Source organism: Necator americanus, chromosome X (genome assembly GCF_031761385.1).
Source record: "Necator americanus strain Aroian chromosome X, whole genome shotgun sequence".
Classification (NCBI taxonomy): Eukaryota; Metazoa; Nematoda; class Chromadorea; order Rhabditida; family Ancylostomatidae; genus Necator; species Necator americanus.
Window position 1 is genome coordinate 13,900,033 of NC_087376.1, and position 14,088 is coordinate 13,914,120.

Sequence of the window (14,088 nt, forward strand, 5' to 3'; positions counted from 1 at the left end):
CGACCAAAGAAGCCAAGACGGTTTTCTGTAGCCACTTTCAATGGCGGTGCAGGATGTCTTCCACAAGAATTCCGTTAAGGAGTTGACTGCAGAAATGGCATCTTTGCTGAATATCTTTCTTGTAGCAGCCATTGTTATTCAGCATACAGCCCAGGTAACAAAACTCATTGAAAAGTTCGATCGGTTGAACATCCATCCTGATTCCCGTTCGAGGTCTCAAAGGGATTCACATCTGCTTTCATTTATCAGGGCGTAGAAATAGTCCATAAGCTGCAGCCAACTTCGATACAGGTTGACAACATGTTGAAGTTTCGTACTTTCCGCGAATATAACAACATCGTCGGCGTACTCGAGGTCAGTCAAGGGGCACCCTGATGGTGCTAAGACAATGTCATCAGGACCGTTTTTCGCATAATGTCGTCGATAGCGAAGTTGGACAGGGAGGATCCGGCCACTGTCGCTTGTCTTACCCCAGTTACCACCTCAAACGGTGTTGAGTTTACACCAGTAATTCAACATTTCAGCAAATTTGTTTCTTCTACTGTTTATTGGTTCTTCGCTTCTGCCAACTATCAAATCTCACATTTGTTATTCATTCCTCAACTAATTTTCGACTTTGCTTCTTTGCAACACACGAAACCTCCAATGTATTAATTTGGAAGTAACATAAAACTGTCGCAATAACGTTTCAAGGAGGGCCGTATTCTAGAGAGTCGTTTCCAATCTCCACGCTCGACTGTGGGTGACTGCGCTGTGGAACAGTTAAGGTGGTCTGCGATGTCTTTGCAAAGACATAACACTGCGCTTAACTTGTGTCTCAAAATCCATTTCCTCCGTACTTGTCTGCCTGAAACTTTCCGAATCATTGGGAATGAGCAAAATTAATTCGTGAAAAAAATCACCGAAAGCAATTGAGCTACTGACTTCGAATATAGTCTCTCGAATTTGATTATGTTAAATATGTGGTCGTAAAAAAGCCAAAGTTCCGACAACCTTCGTTGATTATTGTACTTCCACTCCTTGTCATTGGTACATCCCGTGAAAGAAGAAGACATTCTAAAGAAGAACGCTTACTTCTCGAAACTGGGAATAGAATATTTGACATATTCGAAATTAGAAGCTTATAGCGAATGCTTCGATACCCAACTTAGGTGATGTCTGAGATTTCTCTTATCTTTGGAAACTGACGGAAGTGTCACACTGAGACTTGCTGAAAGGACACATTTTTTTAGCCGGATAGAGACCGTTTGAAAATCTGAATTGTAGGTTTCTGTTTCGAACAACGCTTGGCTTTTTTTTAGTTCAAACTTACAACCTTGCCTTATTTGGTGAATTATTCAAGTTTCCGAAGATCCTGAAAACCTCGCATTTGCAAATGAGTAGGGTACTAAAACGTTTGCAATGATCCCCTGATTGCGAATGTTGAACGTAGTATTTTTTTCTAGTCGCAGAATCTGTTTGTGATTTGAGCTCGTTTCTACTGACACAATCTGGAAAACAACATCTCTCTGAAACGGGAAGTCACAAGGTAAGGCATCTATTATAAAAGCAGCACCACCACGAATCTGACGTGGAGAAAGAATTCGCAAGAAAATCTAGAGCTAGGGTTGTAAACTGCCGGATCAGAGGCGATTCCGCTCATCTGTGCTTGAAAGTTGTAAGAAACGGCGTGTAAGACGACGGTTTTTAAGACAATTTCATTTGCACGCCACCCTTGTGCATGCGCCACATCCATGTGCGAACAGTCGCACATCAATTATGTCCTCTCAACAGCCTTTTATAGTAAACTAATGAATAGGCTGCGAAGGGAAACGGAACGTGTGCACAAAGGAGAGTTCTAACCTATCTCGTAATAACCAAAGTGGTTTCTACCACGCCGTTTCTTAGGACGATCAGGGAGAGATGAGTGGAACCACCCCTGATCCCGCAGTCGACAACCCCATCTCTAGCTTTCCCGGAGGATTTCCTTACCACGTCAGATTCGTCGTATGCACCCTTTAAATAGTGTGCCCGACTCTTCATAAGATTAACGTCAGATGATCTCCTAATTTTTTTCTCCGTTAGTTTCCTATTTAAATATATGTTATATTGTGTGCTTTTTTCAATATTCTTTCATTTCCTTGCTTCATTAGCTCATTGCAACTGAAACACAACGCTCGACTTCAGTAGACCTTCGGTAACTCACACTGCTGTAGCGGTGGCCATTTTAACATACATGGAGTTGGCAGCACCTACTTAAATTTGTTCCGTGTAAATTCAAGTGACAAAGGGCTATGTGAAATTCAAAACTATTAAAGCAAATGGAATTCTGCTCGTTCCATGTACTTTTTGAAGTTTTTTTTGGCATCCCTCTGAGTCCTTAGATATTTTTGTTACATTGTCAAAGTTTTTAAGTGAACACTAGTTTGTTTCCTTTAAAAACACCCGAAGCGCATATGAAAATCTTGCATGCTCATACCTCTGATTCATGGATAACCATCACCATACGCCTGAGCACTCTACCTTTCTACCATTATCCAGGAACAATTTTTTATGTATGTTGGCTTTGATAGGCCAAGTTAGTTTCTGTTGTATGTTAGTGAGGGTAAGTAGACTTTTATGTGAATCTACACTTCCAAATTTGCAAACTATCATGCTATATAATAACGGGCTTATTCTGTAACGTGTGTGCGTCTGTGTGTGTCTCAGTCACGAAATTCTAAAAAGAGAGGGAGACGGGTCACATGGCGTCGGAATGCTGCGCGGGAGCCCCAACGCGGTAAAACTGGGTGAGACGGGTACTAGGGCGTCGAATTCGTGCCTCGGAGCCAGACAGCGGTAAAATGGGGTGGGACGGGTCCCACGGGGTTGAAATGGTGCGCCGTTGTCGGAAAGCTATAGAGTGAGGAGAGACGGGTTCCACTGTGTCGGATTGGTGCGCGGAAGCCCCAAGGCGGTAGAGAGGGTTTCTGTGGTTCCTTCGCATATCTATTTCCCAGCATGTCTGCTCATGCTGTTGACATCCTTTCTTCAAAAAGAGGAAACAGGCATGCGAACGGCTGACCAAATACAATGCATAGTAGCCAACAGTTTACGTGATCTGACGTAGAACGTTATTTCTACCACTACGATGATAATATTCGCGTCATGTCATGTTAGCACATCATTCTGTGCTAGTAATTGAGAGCGGAGGAAACTCATACTTCGAATAATGTTTCTAAATTGTGGAGGTTTGAGAGAAGGATAGATGTGAAACTAGGTTTGATTCATCTCCAAATATAGTACTGACGCGTTTTGGAAGAAAATCATGAAATCTCTCTTCTATGCCTAATTTTTGAGGGAAAGATTGAAAGACGGTTGATAGAAGAAAAAACAATTATAGTTTTACAGAAAAGTCACTACTGTTATTTAGTATTGATCGGTGAAGGCGTGCGAAGCGAACACCATAAAAACTCTGAAGTCCGGCTTTAGCCGGACGTTCAGACTGGTATTTTATAAGTGACCCTCTTTGAATAACTTAGGTGCATTCAATGAGACAATTAATAGTTTCAATTAAAAATTTTTGAGGCTCTATGTAAAGAAGAAATCACGTTTTTAATGTTGGTTGTTGTTGACTGATTGTTTCCAGATGTAGCCTTTTGAGTTCAGGTTCAGCAGCAGATTACTGTATAGGTAGCAGTTACGAGAAAATTGAAAAAGAAAATGAAAGCTGCATGAGTTCGGTCAAAAACTATCTAAATATAATCTGCAAATTTCTTTTAAGTATGATAATTGTTTGACTCGGTTATTTTATGTTCATATGTCATTTATTTGTTAAAAAAGTGATTGCATTACAACAATGTCACGAAACTACTACGTGGTGATACAAAACGTTTCGTTTTTTGTGACGAACCTATTTTTAGCTAGGCTTCTTGAAGCGAACGGTAACAATAAAAAATTTCGAAAATTTCGAACTAAGATGCGGTGAGATAATTGATCTGAACGTGTTTTTGAATAAGCATTGCTTATTATTCATAATACTGAGAAAAGGTTCATCACAGGGCAAGTGATAGTCGGCACTATGGATGGAAATCGCATTTGGAACAAAGAACTCAGTCAAAATGTTGCGACCTGTGAGGTAGGAGTTTTTAAAAATAGTAGATTTGGAAACCAGTAAAAAATAGAACGCTAAGAGGTATAAGTTCGTAATCCCCAGTTAACATTTCATAAATTTATTAGGTTAAGGAGTAAGATCGTAGAGTTTTATATTATATTTTACCTTATAAAGATTTGCCTTCTCTTCGGTAATGTGTTTGTTTTATTTGAAAGAGCTCTTTTTGCTCTACAGAACATTGACATATGCTTTTTAAATAGTCAATTTTTCATTATTTTAAAGCTTTAGAGGTGGAATATCCCGAGGCAAGAATCAGCACTTTCGACACTACTACTTTACTTCGCTTTTCATCGAAGCTAGATGGGCAAAAAGAAGTACAGACACCATTTCTTATCTCCAATGATGATTCTGTGCAAGAATTGTTCCTTACGGGCATATGTTGCTCGACGTCTGGCAAGATAATGAGCCGCAATTTGAACGCGATTTCATTTGCTGCTTTCGGTAAGCTCGTGAGGTACCCAAGCTCCCAATTTTTCGGACAAATTGCATGAGCATGGTGGAGAATAGACTTTTGATTGTAGTTCATCTTTTCGGCCAATTCACGACTTGTCTGATGATCGTCCTCCTTCAGAAGCGTCACGAGACCCTTCTCCTCGAATTCGGAAAGGTTTCCTATGCGACGAGTGTCGTCGAGGTCTTCATTCTTAAATTTCGCAAACCGTTATTCTGTCTTAAACACGCCCATGACACCATCTCCGTACACGTCGCAAATGTACCGATGAAAAGCAAAGAAAAGTATGTGTCGAAAGTGCTGACTTTGCCTGCCTGCTTGATATTTCATTTCTATGGCTGAAAAATAATACTTTAAGGCAACTTTTGAAGTTTTCAAAAACAATTATCGGTTTGTAGAGAACTCTTTCAAATAACATAATCACTTTATTGAAGAGAAAGAAAATCACTTAGAAATAAAATGAAATTCTTAACTTAGAAAATTAAAATCATAAAAAATTTGAAGATATGAATTTAAAACTTTCACCACTTTATTTCCAAACCTAATGGAATTATACGAAATGGGAACGAAGATTATATAAACTTTGAGATCGAGAGTAAAGGCCTTTGGTGGCTCCAATGTGACGCATACAAAAAACTACAAAAAAATACACCTTAGAAGTAGTAATGACAGAAAGATCTTCCCTTTACCCAAAAAAGCTAGAAACGATAGCAATACTCACCACATTTTTGCTTATCCAACTGCTCACGTAAACGTCCTTGAGGTTATTAAAACATCATCCTACAAATCTGACGTGGTATGGATTTCCGATGGACAAACTTCATAGGGGGTCCTAGACTGGGGGATCAGAGATGGTTCAGCTCACCTCTCCTTAATCGTAGTAAAAAAAACTCCGTTTTTTTACGACGATTTCAATTGCAACGCTCCACTCTTGTATACGCTCCGCATCCAGCTGCGCAGCGGTCAAAAGCTAGTGAGTTATCCCCGACTGGGTCTTCACGTGAAACTTATGAATAGGTTGTTAAGAACAAGAGCAGCGTTCCCCGTAGGAACTAAAGCGGCTTCCACGCCATTTTTTAGAACAATTAGGGAGTGGTGTGCGGAACCACCGCTTATCTCGCTATCTACAGCTCCATCTCTATCTCTCTTTTGCCGTGGATTCCTCACCAGGTTAGATTCGTGGTATGCTGCCTTTAAATTATTTTCGGCGTACAACTAGATCCTAAATGACTCACACTATTTCAAGTTCTCGTTTCTGTTTCACTGGGTCGGATCCTGTCTTGATCCATTTACATAATGTCTAGGAAGACTCTGACATTAAAATTTTAGATGGGTACATTGGTGATGAAGAACGTTCCAAGAATTACACAACTGAATCTTTTTAAGAAGAGAAGTCGTAGGCAGGCTACTGTTTTGTGCCATTTGTTTTGTTTGATGACCGAGACCAGTCTGCTAGTCCTCACGCCAATTTGCCCGTCGTGCTATTGTTAGAAGCGACTCCAGCTAATCTTATTTCACCGTGGATAGGATCGACGCAAGGTTGTTTGGCTTCCTCATCCTGTGAACCTGAGGTTTCCTCCATACAGCGAAGTCGGTATGACGTAATGTACTCTCGAAGGTGGATCTTGCGCACTTTAGCTTTATTATTGAGGCAAAAGCTGTTTTTCAGTGATTGGTGCAGATGTGGTGCAGACTTTTGACATCAGCCGTAAAATCTCCTCTTAAACTGCAGACTGCGCCGCAGGGCGTTTAGTCTTACAACATCTTGATATGCCCTGGAGTTAAGATGGTCATGGATCTCCCTAGAAGAATTCAATGAAGATTGTTTAACACCATTTGCTGCGTTTACAAGAGTGTTAACCTCACGTGCAGGGCTGCGATTGAATGCAATTCTCGAGCCGAAATATTTGTAGATCTCAGCCTTCGTAAGTCGACGCCATCAATTTTGACGCTGCTCGTTCACGTATTTATTCATATGCCATACATCCGCTGCTTGTTCGCGTTGAGGCAAGGGCAACCAACTTTGATTCAACCCTAGCCTTTCTCATGGTAGCGTCCATAATAACGAAGAAAAAATTGGAAAATGTCAGTTCTTCGTGCTACTTGTCAATGTTCATTTGAGTCGCATGGATGGAATCGGTTTACCAAAGCTGGAAAAAAGCCACACTGGCTAGTTAAAGGCATCACCCCACGAATTTCGCAACGTTTGCGCATTGTAAGACAAACCGTCGTAAGAAACAGTTCGGGGTTTTCCGTTTACACTGATACAGGAAGAGATGAATGGAATCACCCTCTTCCCCACAATCTAACACCCCGTGTAGGCATTACCCTGAAACCCGTACCACCCTAGATTCGTGGGGTAATGCCTTTAATCGGAACAAATTCAAGAATGATGTGGACTACCTTCACAGACCCCTATGTTAGACCTCGCAGATAGTTCGCTAGGTCCTTTCCTCCAACTTGGCTCTGAAATTTAGCTAATCGGCAAAGAAGCATAAGCATCGATCGCAACAAATCGCGAATACTAACCATCACGTAGCTAAAGTACTGCGTAAGCCAATAGTGAGCAAGAAGTATTAGTGAACAACAGGAACATGTCACAGCCCAAGAAAAGATCTATTTATGTTTGCCTCTGATATCAGATGAATTGATCTTTTCACGCCAAATTTTAACTGTTTTTAAGCTACAGGCAGCTTAAAACAAGGAGTATGTTTAGCCTGGGTGGAACACGTGTGACTTACAGTAAACATCAGTTTTTTTTCTATTGCGGTTTTATCTAGGAAAATGACACAAACAAATGTGTCATGTGAACGATGCTTCATATATGTCCCATTACTCATAAGTGGTAGATTTTCAGAAATTGGGTTTGATAAGACTTCCTGATTTGCGCTCGCCTCTTTCGCCAAAAAAACACAGATAAGTTTACTGTTTTTGGTGGGCTATTGTGCAGCTATTGTCCGTTTGCGTTTGGAAGGACACCGCTGTGTTGCTCATATTCTTTGGAGGCTAAAGCCCATATACAAGACAAGCGAAAAATATGAGCGCTTTGTAAAATGTCTTCACGACTGGGCAAAGAAACGTACGGGTTTCAAAATCGTCAGGTGATATCTATCTCAGGGAGATATCTTATTTCTCTCGCGGAGTTCTGAAAAAAAATAAGTGAAAGAAGGCTCGGAGGAGTGGAGAAGAGAAGTGTTGATTAAGGCTGCAGAATTGGAAAAAAAAATGTTTGTCACGTTCTTCTCTCGCTATTTCGCGAATCATAAGACGAAGACGATCGTTCTCTAGAACAGGAAAACTCAACCACTGCATAGAGGAGGAGGGTGGTGGACGTCGTCCCCAATTTTCAGTTAATCTATCCAACAATTACGTCACGTGCCTATTTTCTATCTGAGGGAAAATGAGATCTTCACAAGAGTGATCGTAAACAGGATTGAGTAAATTTAGATGGAAAACTTTCATGCGGAGAAACAGGGTTTCTAATAGGATCCAGTACAGTAAATTACATACACACTGTTGAAATTTCATAGAAGTTTGGACGTTAAGTTGGTAGAGAGTTGCAAGGTGAGTTGATAAAATTAGTGATTCCTGTTGAATATGGAAGCTAAGCTATGATGAGGTTTGCCTGCTGGCACAAATCGAGCGGACAGTTAGTTATTGTTGGCTTATTAGGTCGACTCTGCAGGACAGAAAGATTTTTCAAGCATACATGATTGCTGTTCGAGGTCCATCTTGGACTTCGAATCGATTCTAGTAACAACACCATTTTGCTTGGGTAATTCAGACATTAAATTTTCGATGTCTTCAAAGAAACCAAAATTGTTCTGATCTTTCGCTTCTTCCACCGTTTGCGTGAGCAGTTGTTAACCAAACATCGGACTGCAAGAACACACACTGAGCAAAATTCTTCCACTAAATTGTTGCAGCCGTTCTCAAACCAACCTAACACATTCCTGCCATCAACATTACTGCAGTAAGTGGTTTAGTTATCAAGAGATTCCTCTCACATGTGTTTCGGGGTGCAACAAATGGCGCACAGAAATAGCGCCCCAGTTTGAACAGTACTACGATGGATAAACAATGTTTGAAGTTTGATTTGACTTATCAAAACATATTACTAGCTTAATTGAAATAAAATCTCTGACAGCTGCAGCTCAGTCACAGTTTTGATCTGCTCACTGGACTTCTACTCCAGATGTCGAGGCAATTATATTATGATTTTGTCAAATGACTCCCTCACCACCCAGTTCTTCAGCGAGTTTCACAATTTTTCTTATTTTCAGTGGTCTCCTAATGGGAATTCGCTATTGTTCGGAATGGGAGACGGCGAGGTTCACAGCTATGACTCGCAAGGGAATTTCATTGTAGGTCAAACAGAACTTCGCGACTGTTTTTTAATACATTCCTTCCTTTTATCTCTTAATACATCAGTCCCTGACAGAAGTGAAATTTCTGCAATCAGCGTTGAAGAGTCTAAAGAGCACATTTTTTCTCCACAGTAACAAATTTTTATATTACCACTCCAAAAAGCAATTTCGATACTATTACTAAGCAAAAAAAGAAGACCTATAGACATATTGATAAAATTAGTGGAAAGTAGGCTACACGAGTAGCTCAATAACGACACACTCTCACAGTATACTTCATGCAATACAATTTCGCACGATTGTAGATTGTTAGCAATTCTCTCTATATTCAAGCAAAATTTGGTACTTCTATTATATATTCTCTAGGTTTCTTAAAAACTATGGAAACCCTTGAGAGAATTTCTAAATTTTTCCTCCTGTTTTCGAATTTTTCTCAACTAACTTTTGAGAGAATCAGAACACCTGCGAAGATAAAAACTTGCGGCTTTATCAAAATATAACACCGGATTTTTCAACTGCGTTGCCGCAATCTCGCAACAAGAAAAAGTGCGAAATTTCCGATTTTCTACTACGCGCCAAAATTTGCATGACTTCGAACAGAGTCCAATAACTGAGCTCGTCGCTTGCAAAACTAACTCATATTATATTACTATATTATTATATTATATTGTTATATTATTAATATTAAAGTATTTAATAAAGGATTCCTTCTATCAATTATCGAAGGGGATCGAACTGTCCTCCATCTGCAGTCACTGTCAAGGAGCAGAACTATGTGCAAGCGGTAGAATACAGATAAAAATGCTTTTAGAACATGTTCATTGTTCATTGTCATTAGTAGTTTTTTTCCACTTTGAAATCAAGATTCCACTGGGAGTCGAAGTCTTGAACATCCGTAATCAATGTGAAACGAAAGAAATTGTGAACACACGCTGAGAACTTCCACGATGGTTCTAACTTATATGTGCGCATAAGTAGTGACATTCTTCTAATATTTGCAGTGAGCTCTGTGGCATCATTATTATGTTATGCCAGTCTGAACTAGAAAATTCGTCAACGATAGAAAAGAACCCTTTGGGCAAACATTGAAAAATATGAAAATAATAATAAAAATAAAATAAAAAATATAGCAGAGTCATATATCACAATTTCAAAGGTTTTTTTTTGAGTTATGCAAGAAAAAGGTACTCCACCTTTGGAAAAAAATTTGGAAGAAACATTTCTAAAAAGAACGCGATTAGTTTGTGATTTGTGAATGCACTAAATGAAAACTTTGACTTCACGCTATCATAATTCCCCTCCACAAGAAGTTATCCGTCACGGACCCAAGGAATTATAGAGGAATCTCTTTGCTGCGTGTTATGTACAAGGTACTGGAGCGCATTATCCTGGACCAACTCATTAAACATCGCGAAGAAACAACGCGCGACGAGCAAGCTGGCTTTCGTCCTGGCCGATCTACGATCGACCAGGTGTTCATCGTCAGGAGAGTGATCGAAATCTGGCAGCGGTATTCGAAGCCAATGCAACTAGCGTTTCTGGACTTTGAAGCCGCGTTCGACTCTCCTCACCGAGGCCGTCTTCTCAACGCGCTCCGCGCCGATGGAGTACCAGGAAAGTTCGTTCGCTTGCTTGATGACATGAATCAACGAACAACTGCTGCAGTTCGAACACCAGCCAGATGTACAACACTGTTTGAAGTGGTAACTGGAGTAAGACAAGGGGCAGTGGCAGGACCCTTCCTGTTCATTTTCGCTATCGACGACATTATTCGAAGAACGGTAGATCAGTGTCCTGCCGATATCATTTTAGCACCATTAGGACATCCCTTGACCAATCTCGAGTACTCTGACGATGTTGTTATATTCGCGGAAGGCAGTACGAAATTTCAAAATCATGTCAACCTTGTATCGAAGTTGGCCGCAGCCTACGGACTACGTCTACGCCCTGATAAATGCAAGCAGATGTGGATCTCTTCAAGACCTCGAACGGGAATCAGGGTGGACGGACAACCGATAGAACTCGTCGATGAGTTCTGTTACCTGGGCTGTACGCTGAAGAACAACGGCAGCTACGAGAGAGATGTTCAGCAAAGATTCGCTAAGGCAACTTCTGCATTTAACTCCTTAACGAAATGTCTGTGGTCGACCCCCATCACCAACGAAGTCAAGCTGCGAGTCTACCTATCCGCAATTCACCCCATCATGATGTACGGATCGGAGACTTGGGCAGCACCATCAACGGTTATGGAGAGATTTGACTGCACGGAACGAAAGCTGCTTAGAAGGCTACTTGGCTACTTTTGGCCTAGAGTATGCCACAATGAAGATCTTTACGCAGAAATTGATGTGGTTTACCGGCGGATGACACGTGGAAGATATCAACATCTTGCACCACCTTCGAAAGCGGCTAAAGTAAATCGTCTTCGCTTCTTTGGTCATATATTAAGGAGACCGGCAGATCGCCTTGTCCAACGAGTTCTGAAGAGTTCGTCGGATTCGAGCTGGAAGAAGCCACTTGGCCGAAAACGGAAGTTCTGGACTGAGGTGGTAAAAGAGGACCTGAGGACACTCGGTGTGGATAGGCAGTTCAGGCGAGACGTAAGGTTTCGCAGTATATAGTGTAGCAACGAATGGATTGATTCTGTGCAGGCTGAAGATCGAGAAGGTTGGGCAGAGCTGTGTTCAAGGACGACACACCTCGGCGAAGATGCGGGTAATCGCTTCAGGCGATGACATCAGCCCGCCGATTAAGTCAAAGTAAGTCATTAAACCAGTCTGAATGTCCGGCTAAAGCCCGACTCCAAACTTTTTTGTGATGTTCTCTTCGCTCGCCTTCACTAATCAATTAATCAAAATTAATCAAAAATTAATGGTAGTGACATTTTCTGTAAAATCAGAATTCTGTTTTTCTAACAACGTTTTCTTCTTTCTTTTTTTTTACTATAAATAAAGGCGAAAGATTTCATAGCTTTTTTTCTAAACGCGCCAGTTCCACATTTTAAGAATGTTCAAACTTTAGCTTCAAGCACTTCTTCGGTTCCAATATAATATGGACACAATTTTAAAGCAGCACTCGAATTATGCGTGTTTTTCCTATTTTCCCCAACAGCTACCAAAGAATGATGTTCAACATAAAATGATGTGAACGACATCATCGTACTGATAAAGATAATGTTCCTCGCCACATAAACTGTTGGTTACTATTTAAGCAGCCGGTTTCACTAGTGTTTCCACTTTCTGAGGAAGTCATAATACCAGCCCGAGGCAAATGTGCAAGGAAACAGATGCACGGAGGAGTCATAGAAGTGAAAAGAAATGCGCGCATTAGCCATGGGAATGAAACGGTTGCAACGTCCCATTTACCCTTTTCAACATGCACATGAAATTACTGCGTGATAATACTGCATTACGGCACAACAATTCTACGTCGTTGCACCCGTCGCACCCCATTTTATAGCTATCTGGCGCTGGCGCACCAACTCGACGTCGGTGGACCCGTCGCATTTCATATTATAGCTATCTGGCGCCGGTGCACCAACTCGACGCCGGTGAACTTGTCGCACCCCCTTTTCGAATTCCGTGACTGACACACACACGTAACAGAATAAGCGCGTTATTATATATCATGATCTTTAATTGCATGCGACCGCTTGCATGACGTGGTGAGGCCGCGTATACAAGTCCGATTGGTGCCTGCACATGGTGGCTTTGCTTTCACTGAACGCAATCAGGAATTCGAGCGTACGCATAGAGGATCTACGAGCTAAACAAAGCCTGCAAAGCCAAATGGAGTCAAACTTCTGGAATATCTCTGTGTGCCGTCTGCTGGACTGCAGGAAATATGCATATGAGACCGGCCCGTCTTCAGTGTCGCATCAGTTACACCATCTGTTGTGGTGGTGCTGATAAAAACAAGGTGCGGTTGCTGTGAGGAACTACTATAAGCACCTGATGGAGGATAGAATCAACATCGTCGAAATTCGCCTCTGTAGAAATGCTGGATGCTTACAAAGGATGCAATCTCTAGATCATAAGTGCCTACACGCCTGTGGAAACCGCTGGAGAGAACAACAAGGACGCTTGCTATGATGAATTCAAGGTGTTAGTGTCTAAAATACCCAGTCGGCAAGTGGTCGTTGTCGGAATCGACGCAAACGCGAAGATTGTACTTTCCAATGTGCTAGGTAATTGGTACTACGCGATACACACGTCAGATAACGGTAACCGTCGGTTCCCTTATGTGAAGGGACAGGTCTCGTCATCGTTTTCACGTTCAACAGGAATCAGAGTCGCCATTAGTTTACTTGGCGAAGGTCAATTCATGCCCTGAAGAACGACGCAAGCAAAAAATGAGAACTTTCAAACCTCAGTTTGAGTACGGTCTGACCAAGAACATTCTTCAGTCGAAAGGTTAACAATCTAGCTGTTTGAAACGTCGCTTTTGACATTAATCACCGTCCAGATCTTCTCAGCTTTGGAATACGCACCCACAAGAGGATGCGAGAAACTTCTCCTTGACCGAAGATTAACATGGAAGGTCTGGAAGAGGAAGAGTGTAGAAAGGAACTGTGGCAACGAGAATCTCTTACTGTTGGAGTACGGACCAGAAGGAAGTTTTTGATGCAGACTCCTTCAAAAAGTTCGCTTCTGCATTTGTGGAGACGAGATCAACGTATAATTCTGTATGCGCCACCCGCACCGCTAGCGATAGCAACCACCTTAGAAGGAAGTTGCGTCGTTAACTGCAACAAGACCGCGATAAAGAGTGGACGTCGGAAGCGAAGTAGTTCGAAAAGACGTGGGAGAACAAGGAAACGCGGAAAGCCCATGCTTTATTAAAGCAGTAAAGGGCAAGAAGATGTTCTCCAGACCTCAACACTATCAGCGGAAAGGCTGTTGATGAAGGAACCCTTCAAATTTGGAGGGATCACCATAAGACCTTGCTAAACCGGCATGCGCCGTCAGCTCCTAAACTCGAGGACGTCCAGCGACGAAAATCGGTCAGCAAGGAACCACCGACTGAGCCGGAAGTTCTTGTCTTTATCAAAAAGACAAGGAAGTCGGGAAAGTCAGGTGGAGACTACGGAGAGCAGAAATTCTGAAATCTCTTACTCCATCTGGGATTTGTGAACTAGC

At 41.6% G+C, this 14,088-nt stretch overlaps 1 protein-coding gene across 3 annotated transcripts in view; it reads left to right on the forward strand.

Moving 5' to 3' along the window:
- Positions 1 to 14,088, forward strand: part of RB195_022977 (uncharacterized protein) — a gene marked incomplete at both ends in the record, with an annotated part of 44,437 nt that overhangs the window by 2,466 nt on the left and 27,883 nt on the right. The window contains 7 exons of one of the 3 annotated variants that reach the window (XM_064210250.1): positions 4,020 to 4,096; positions 8,867 to 8,947; positions 10,321 to 11,550; positions 11,602 to 11,665; positions 12,789 to 12,868; positions 12,980 to 13,136; positions 13,822 to 13,952. In XM_064210250.1, coding sequence (XP_064066129.1) covers positions 4,020 to 4,096; positions 8,867 to 8,947; positions 10,321 to 11,550; positions 11,602 to 11,665; positions 12,789 to 12,868; positions 12,980 to 13,136; positions 13,822 to 13,952 — 1,820 coding nt within the window. Of the gene's footprint in view, positions 1 to 4,019; positions 4,097 to 8,866; positions 8,948 to 10,320; positions 11,551 to 11,601; positions 11,686 to 12,788; positions 12,869 to 12,979; positions 13,137 to 13,821; positions 13,953 to 14,088 lie in introns of those variants that run through there. The other 2 variants (XM_064210248.1, XM_064210249.1) reach the window with 2 other exon arrangements.